General features: G+C 43.0%; 1 protein-coding gene across 1 annotated transcript; it reads left to right on the plus strand.

Moving 5' to 3' along the window:
* Positions 1–4,107: 4,107 nt before the first annotated feature.
* LOC122933698 (probable cation-transporting ATPase 13A4) lies at positions 4,108–7,935 on the plus strand. The gene is made up of 5 exons (XM_044288661.1): positions 4,108–4,226; positions 4,697–4,878; positions 5,035–5,123; positions 5,238–5,318; positions 7,527–7,935. Exons 1-5 carry the CDS (start codon positions 4,120–4,122, stop codon positions 7,734–7,736), a joined length of 669 nt encoding a protein of 222 aa, XP_044144596.1. The 5' UTR covers positions 4,108–4,119; the 3' UTR covers positions 7,737–7,935.
* Positions 7,936–9,419: the final 1,484 nt, after the last annotated feature.

Below are 9,419 nucleotides of genomic sequence, written 5' to 3' on the forward strand. Positions count from 1 at the left end.
CCTTGGAGGTGCTGGCCTGCCCGGCAGCCAGCGTTTTGTCTGAACGTGTATTCAGCACGGCAGGGGGCGTCATTACAGACAAACGCAGCCGCCTGTCTACAGCCAATGTGGACAAGCTGACGTTCATAAAAATGAACCAGGCATGGATCCCACAGGACCTGTCCGTCCCTTGTCCAGATTAGACATTAACTACCTCCCCATAACCATATATTATTGGACTCCAGGGCACTTCCTCATTCAATCCTATTTTTATTTTCATTTTACCATTATATTGCGATGCTACCCAAAGTTGAATGAACCTCTCCTCTGCCTGTGTGCTAGGCCTAAATATATGCCAATGGACTGTTGCAGTGGTGGCTGACATGAAGCCTGATTCTCTGCTATGACATGCAGACTAATTCTCTGCTGACATGAAGCCAGATTGTCTGTTACGGGACCTCTCTCCTCTGCCTGGGTGCTGGGCCTAAATTTATGACAATGGACTGTTGCAGTGGTGGCTGACGTGAAGCCTGATTCTCTGCTATGACATGCAGACTGATTCTCTGCTGACATGAAGCCAGATCCTCTGTTACGGGACCTCTCTCCTCTGCCTGGGTGCTGGGCCTAAATTTATGACAATGGACTGTTGCAGTGGTGGCTGACGTGAAGCCTGATTCTCTGCTATGACATGCAGACTGATTCTCTGCTGACATGAAGCCAGATCCTCTTTTACGGGACCTCTCTCCTCTGCCTGGGTGCTGGGCCTAAATTTATGACAATGGACTGTTGCAGTGGTGGCTGACGTGAAGCCTGATTCTCTGCTATGACATGCAGACTGATTCTCTGCTGTCATGAAGCCAGATTGTCTGTTACGGGACCTTTCTCCTCTACCTGGGTTCTGGGCCTAAATTTATGAAAATTGACTCTTACAGTGGTGGGTGACGTGAAGCCTGATTCTCTGCTATGATATGAAGACTGATTCTCTGCTGACATGAAGCCAGATTGTCTGTTACGGGACCTTTCTCCTCTGCCTGGGTTCTGGGCCTAAATTTATGAAAATTGACTCTTACAGTGGTGGGTGACGTGAAGCCTGATTCTCTGCTATGATATGAAGACTGATTCTCTGCTGACATGAAGCCAGATTGTCTGTTACGGGACCTTTCTCCTCTGCCTGGGTTCTGGGCCTAAATTTATGAAAATTGACTCTTACAGTGGTGGGTGACGTGAAGCCTGATTCTCTGCTATGATATGAAGACTGATTCTCTGCTGACATGAAGCCAGATTGTCTGTTACGGGACCTTTCTCCTCTGCCTGGGTTCTGGGCCTAAATTTATGAAAATTGACTCTTACAGTGGTGGGTGACGTGAAGCCTGATTCTCTGCTATGATATGCAGACTGATTCTCTGCTGACATGAAGCCAGATCCTCTTTTACGGGACCTCTCTCCTCTGCCTGGGTGCTGGGCCTAAATTTATGACAATGGACTGTTGCAGTGGTGGCTGACGTGAAGCCTGATTCTCTGCTATGACATGCAGACTGATTCTCTGCTGTCATGAAGCCAGATTGTCTGTTACGGGACCTTTCTCCTCTACCTGGGTTCTGGGCCTAAATTTATGAAAATTGACTCTTACAGTGGTGGGTGACGTGAAGCCTGATTCTCTGCTATGATATGAAGACTGATTCTCTGCTGACATGAAGCCAGATTGTCTGTTACGGGACCTTTCTCCTCTGCCTGGGTTCTGGGCCTAAATTTATGAAAATTGACTCTTACAGTGGTGGGTGACGTGAAGCCTGATTCTCTGCTATGATATGAAGACTGATTCTCTGCTGACATGAAGCCAGATTGTCTGTTACGGGACCTTTCTCCTCTGCCTGGGTTCTGGGCCTAAATTTATGAAAATTGACTCTTACAGTGGTGGGTGACGTGAAGCCTGATTCTCTGCTATGATATGAAGACTGATTCTCTGCTGACATGAAGCCAGATTGTCTGTTACGGGACCTTTCTCCTCTGCCTGGGTTCTGGGCCTAAATTTATGAAAATTGACTCTTACAGTGGTGGGTGACGTGAAGCCTGATTCTCTGCTATGATATGAAGACTGATTCTCTGCTGACATGAAGCCAGATTGTCTGTTACGGGACCTTTCTCCTCTGCCTGGGTTCTGGGCCTAAATTTATGAAAATTGACTCTTACAGTGGTGGGTGACGTGAAGCCTGATTCTCTGCTATGATATGAAGACTGATTCTCTGCTGACATGAAGCCAGATTGTCTGTTACGGGACCTTTCTCCTCTGCCTGGGTTCTGGGCCTAAATTTATGAAAATTGACTCTTACAGTGGTGGGTGACGTGAAGCCTGATTCTCTGCTATGATATGAAGACTGATTCTCTGCTGACATGAAGCCAGATTGTCTGTTACGGGACCTTTCTCCTCTGCCTGGGTTCTGGGCCTAAATTTATGAAAATTGACTCTTACAGTGGTGGGTGACGTGAAGCCTGATTCTCTGCTATGATATGAAGACTGATTCTCTGCTGACATGAAGCCAGATTGTCTGTTACGGGACCTTTCTCCTCTGCCTGGGTTCTGGGCCTAAATTTATGAAAATTGACTCTTACAGTGGTGGGTGACGTGAAGCCTGATTCTCTGCTATGATATGAAGACTGATTCTCTGCTGACATGAAGCCAGATTCTCTGTTACGGGACCTCTCTCCTCTGCCTGGGTGCTGGGCCTAAATTTATGACAATGGACTGTTGCAGTGGTGGCTGACGTGAAGCCTGATTCTCTGCTATGACATGCAGACTGATTCTCTGCTGACATGAAGCCAGATTCTCTGTTACGGGACCTCTCTCCTCTGCCTGTGTGTGTGCTGGGCCTAAATATATGCCAATGGACTGTTGCAGTGGTGGCTGACGTGAAGCCTCATTCTCTGCTATGACATGCAGACTAATTCTCTGCTGACATGAAGACAGATTCTCTGTTACGGGACCTCTCTCCTCTGCCTGGGTGCCGGGGCCTAAATATCTGAGAATGGACTGTTCCAGTGGTGGGTGACGGGAAGCCAGATTCTCTGCTATGGAACCTCTCTCCAATTGATTTTGGTTAATTTTTATTTATTTAATTTTTATTTTAATTCATTTCCCTATCCACATTTGTTTGCAGGGGATTTACCTACATGTTGCTGCCTTTTGCAGCCCTCTAGCTCTTTCCTGGGCTGTTTTACAGCCTTTTTAGTGCCGAAAAGTTCGGGTCCCCATTGACTTCAATGGGGTTCGGGTTCGGGACGAAGTTCGGATCGGGTTCGGATCCCGAACCCGAACATTTCCGGGATGTTCGGCCGAACTTCTCGAACCCGAACATCCAGGTGTTCGCTCAACTCTAGTAGAGATCTCTTCACAGGTTTGACTGAGTAGGGAGGAATTAAAAAAAATAAACTGGACAAGCCCTTTAAAGGGAACCTGTCATCAGCTTTATGCTGACCTCACTGAGGGCAGCATAAAATAGTGACAGAAATGCTGATTTTAGTGGTGTGTTACTCATGAGCTAAAAGTAAGTGGTGAGAACCAGCATCTTAATCATTGCAGCCCAGGCCTGGAAAAGAGTCAAATCTACTTGAGAAGAGTCCTGGTCATTCAAAATCTCCTGCTCTCCCGCCCATCTGCTGATAACTGACAGTCATTGTTGATGATTGGCAGTTCTTTCCTAGAGATAAAGGGAGAAAACTAGGTAGAAGCCGATCAGCCATCAGCAGGTGGGCAGGAGAGCAGGAATTTATGAATAACCAGGACTCTTCTCAAGTAGATTTGACTCTTTTAAAGGGCAATGATTAAGATGCTGGTTCTCAGCAACCATTTACTTTTAAATGACAGACCGCTGAACTCAATTAGTATGGGCAGCATAAAGTTGATGACAGGTTCCCTTTAAGGACTCTGAATTTAATTTGCATAATTGACTTAATTAAAACTTTAGACCTACTGGCCATTAATACATTATCCGCTAGGAAATTATGTATGATGATGTATGATATCGCAAACATAATAGACGTAAGTTCTTCATGTGATCTTGTACATTTTCTGCAGTGAGTTCGACACCTGCCTATCATAAACTTGCACCATACAGACCACCAGGACAACTGCTCTCTCCATCTATGCTGTTTTCTGTGGTATACAATGTGCTGTTCACAATAGCTATGCAGACATATGGATTTCTCGTAGTCCAGCAGCAGCCATGGTACAGCAGCACTGATATTTACAGGTAAATTGCTAGTTACAGTTACTGAAAGATTTCCGCTTCTGTAAAATGCAATCTTAGATAAAGGGCAAGTGGTCTTTTAAATTATTACCGTATTCACTTAAAATGAGCTGTCACCTCTACTGGCATTTCTGTTTTAGTAATTACGTGTATTCACCATGAAATTATAATACTGCAGAATCTTTTCTTATAAACCTAAATTTTGTTTCTTTGTTTGTTTTTCATTCTGGAAATTTATAAATAAACTGAAATTAGGGCATTACTGTTCCCCTTGTAAATGGGGCATTGTTCTTGTGATCATTGAGGATTCCAGCGATAGGACTTCCTCCGATCTAATAGTTATCCCCTATTCTGTGGATAGGGAATAAATTAAAACAACCGGAATACCCCTTTAACTTTGCATACTGTAACTATAACAAAGAATTAGTGGTGGAACATGCAAAGCAACTGACTTTTACTTATATTGTTACTAGCGCCTGTGAGCCAGGAAGATCGAGCCTGAATCATACCTACGAACCAATCCCGAGGACATCAAAGATTAACTACCCAAGCTTTGAGAACTCGACACTGTGGCTGCTCACTGCTGTACATTTTGTGATCTTGGCCTTTGTGTTTTCTAAGGGGAAACCCTTCCGACAACCACTGTATACAAATTGTGAGTGAATATACAGTACAATAAATAATATAAGAGGATTACAGCAGCCTTTGTACATTATTATTTTAATCTGTTAATCTCTCAAATTAGAGTGTCTAGGTTAGCTTTGGTCCTAAGTGGCTAGGTAACTAAATACAATTCTTTTTTCTTTTTTAGATATTTTTGTGGCAACACTAATAGTAGAGTTTACGCTTACCTTGTTCTTCATATTTGCTAACTTCAAGAACATGTATGTTGTTTTGGAGGTAAGCACTTTTATAACAACATAACCACTTATTGTTTTACTATAATATATTCTTTCTGATTGTTTTAAAACCTTTCATCATCTGCATATTATAAGTGTGTGATTTCCTTTACAGCTTGTCTGCACACCCACAAGCTGGAGGATCCACATGTTAGTAATGCTCGTTATATGTCTCGTTGTCTCATTTACGGTAGAGGTCAGTATCATTCTAAATATATAATATATATGATATGATGTTTTTTTTTTTAAGTTAATGGCCATAAAATGTTGCCAATCAATATGTAATCCAATAATATTATTTAGATGTGCTTAACAACATGAACATGCAGGTGATGATTATGAATGAATTGACAATATCATGTATAGCTATAAAACAATATAAATAATCCTGAAAAGTAGGGTGAATTCATCCCCTGTCTATTCAAACACAAAGAATTACAGCGAGTAACTATGATTCAATACATACAAGGGTAGAAATGCGGACAAAATGGAGAATAAAGGCAGCTAGGTGTAGCTAGGCTTTCCTGCACCCAAGACAAGGATTAAGATATGTACCCCCCCCCACGTGCCACACAAATTTACTTAAAGAGGGGGTAGATTATTTTTTTTACATTAAGCCACTGCTATAACTCTACTCAATGCATAACTACACTCACCTAGTCCGACCTAATAAAATCTATCATAGGGTACATGATGGTATCATTACTCCTCGCAATAAAAGAAAGACCCAACTGATCCTACCTCATCCAGGGTTATGCTGGCGTTGGCATAATGTCCGCTATATCCGGAACATGGTCACTGTGGTGATAAAGCAAAAAGAATAATCACATAAGGAAGGGATGGAAAGGGGGTATTCTAGGGCATTTCCCCTTAATGCTATCACACAGTAATAATTGTGCCTCCTTTACAGCATAAATACCCAAAATGTACCCCCTCACTTTAGTTATACCACCGTTTGTTCCCGTCACAGTAGTTATGCCCCCCTTTTATGCCCATTCACAGTAGTTATGCTCACCTTTGTGCCACTTCACAAAAGTTATGTCCTCTTTGTGGCCCCTCAATGTAGTTATTCCCACTTTTGTGCATGTTACTGTAGTTATGCCCATCTTTGTGCCCTTTCACAGTAGTTATGCCCATCTTTGTGCCCCTCACAGTAGGTATGGACAGTTTGTACCCCCCTCAGAATAGTTATGCCCACCTTTGTGCCCCCTCACAGTAGTTATGCCCAGATATGTGCCCTCTCACTGTAGTTAAAGTCAGATATGTGCCTCTCAATGTAGTTATGCTCACTTTTGTGCACCCTCACAGAGTTATGTCCTCCTTGTGGCCCCCAGTGCCCTCTCCAGCTAAATAATAAAATAAAAAAAGACAAATACTTCCCTGCTTCCCTGATGATCATACAGCAGCAGGAAGTGCTCCCACACAGGCATCGTGCTGCTGGCTGTGCAGGAGGCCAATTCTCGGGCTTTCAGGCTTCCTCCCACAGCCAGTAGCGCGATGTGCGGTCTGAGGGGGGAGCGCTGGCAGAACTGTGAAGCAGGGAGCAGACGGCTGCCTGCTTCACTATGGAAAAAAACTGCCCGAGTAAAGGAGCGCAAGATGAAGGAGAGAAGATAGTTTGGGAGACAGTAGACCTGTTTAGTTTTTCTTGTATGAATTATACAAACAGTAAGTAAGACTATGTTTACATCACTGTTTAGTCCTTTGTTCTTCTGATCTGTCCTTTATTTTGAGCATCTGTTGCGCTTATTTTGCATCTGTTTTAGCCATTTCCATCTGAGATCAATTATTTTTGATGGGGGGAAAAAGTATTTCGTGGAGTACTTTTCCTGGAAAAACTAAACGGTGATGTGAACTTAGCCTTACTGTGATAAATGAATGCCTTAAAGGGCTGTGAACCCGGACATATCCCTGTCTTCCCCCACTCAGCCCCTCTGACATGAGTATTGGAACATTTCATGCTGAATTGCGCAGGGCAAGAGCTTTTTCTGCAGATCCGGTGATGTACCTGGTCACTGCTAGGCAGAGGCTTCCGCCCAGCAGTGAGCCCGGCGACATCACCGGCACTAATGGGAGGGTTTTAGTGTTGCCCTAGCCTGTAAGATGTCACCAGGAAGACTGCTAGGCAGAAGCCTCCGTCTAGCAGTAGCAAAGGAGAGCATCTAAGCATGAAAACATGAACCCAGACAACCCCTATAAAAAGCCATAGTAATTTATTGCAATTTATTTTTATATATCAATAGAAAACACTAAAAGTAAAATAAAATGGCATAGTACAAATTACAAGGGAATTTCCAATTAGGAGTAATTTGGCCTGATTGTACTTTTGATATTTACTGTAGGTAGCTGAAATAAGCTACTGCTATAACGTAAATTACTATTATTTTTTTTACGTTTTCTTCAGGAATTCATTCTAGACAACAGAGCTCTATGGTTGGCGTTGAAGAGATGTCTCAAGTTAAAACCTAGTAGCAATTATAAGAAATTAAGGGCAGTTTTAGAAGAGAACAAACAGTGGCCACCTATTGGATCTACAATTTATGCAAAGAGCACAATGGCCGATGGAGATTCCAATGCGTACTCCAATCCTGCATTTCAAAGTGACAAACTTTAGAATGGAAATAATGACATAGAGATGTGCAAGAAGTGCAAATGAAATTTTAGTTACCTCACATGAAGCCGGCATTATAGACGCAGCAGAAAAGCCAAAGTGTAATTGGTACTTCTTTAAGGAAGCATTATTGCCACTGACGGTTGTCATGCTTTTAAAGGTTTTTTAGCAGATGTGTGTCTGATTTTGTAATGTTGGGACCTGTCAGGGCAGTTGTGTAGACTGTCTCATGTAAATAAAGTTTAACCATTTTATAATAAAAAGTTACTTATCTTACAAAAATATTTGCCATTTCTTTCCTCCCTGCTGTGCAGATGGTTACACTTTACACATAAGTTAGAACTGAGTAAATCAATTCAGATTAATTCTGATTATCGCAAAAATTAATCCGCCAAACAAATGTTTTTGCCATTCGCTTCCGAAGATTTTTGCAAAAACTGTGCCCAGTGCCATATTACTGTGAAAATTGGTAGGGAAAACAGGAAGGAGGAAGAATATGAAGGATCTCATGACACTGAGAGGAAGTGGGGGAGAGGGCTTGCCCTGATTGGCTCAGAAGCTGACAGACAGCCTGATAAGCTAATCAGGGACATTATACAGACAGGTCCTTCTGAATTTTTCTCAATAGTGGATGTGATAGGATGTGTTGTAACTGTTGTAAGGGATCAGCTTTTCTTCGGGGGTCATTCTCACAGATACGACTTTAGGACACCAGGTTTCAGGTCCAAACCGTGCATTTATTGTGCACACTCCAACCAATACAGGTTATCATGAAGTCGCAGCTTCACCTTACACATGTGACATCCACATAAAATAATAAACACTTGCCCGGCTAGGCTCTAACTAACACAGAGTTTCCTGACTCACCTAAGTCCTTGTTCACACCTTGAGAACACGTGCGGCTTTCTCAGCCAATGTCCCACAGCCTCCTGGCTGTACAGAGCACAGTATGCCCACTGCCTCCAGTCCAGTGTCTCAGCACACATGGGGAATAGTGGTCACTCAGCCCTCCTGGCTTGGACCACACAGAGCCTCCAGGCCTCTGTCCACAGGCAACACACTCCCCCCTTGCTGACACCCTGGGAGGTGCTTTGTGCCAGCCTGATTACTTCCAGCTGGTCTCACCTGTGGTGGAATAGGGGTGTGGACCGAACTATCCACCTCTTCCTTGCCTCTAACCTGCGTGAGACCTGTGAGTTTTGGTGGGCAGCCGCCTCTTGGCAGGTTTGCTGTTGTGCCATGTTCTTTCCATTTGGTTATGATAGATTTGATGGTGCTCCTGGGAATCATCAAAGATTTGGATATATTTTAAAAACCTAACCCTGACTTGTACTTCTCAACAACATTGTCCCTTACTTGTTTGGAGAGTTCCTTGGTCTTCATGGCAGTGTTTGGTTACTGATGCCTCATGCTTAGGTGTTGCAGCCTTTGGCACCTTTGCAAAAAGGTGTTTATATGCAATGACATTGCACACAGGTGGACATCATTTCACTAATTATGTGACTTCTGAAGGTGGTTGCACCAGCGCTTTTTATGGGCTTCCTAACAAAGGGGTGAATACATACACACATGCCAATTTTCTGTTTTCTATTTCTAAACAATAGTTTTATTTATATATTTTTCTCATTTCACTTCACCAACTTAGACTATTGTGTTCGGATCCATCACATAAAATGCAGATTAACA

The sequence above is a fragment of the Bufo gargarizans genome, chromosome 4 (genome assembly GCF_014858855.1).
Source record: "Bufo gargarizans isolate SCDJY-AF-19 chromosome 4, ASM1485885v1, whole genome shotgun sequence".
Lineage (NCBI taxonomy): Eukaryota > Metazoa > Chordata > Amphibia > Anura > Bufonidae > Bufo > Bufo gargarizans.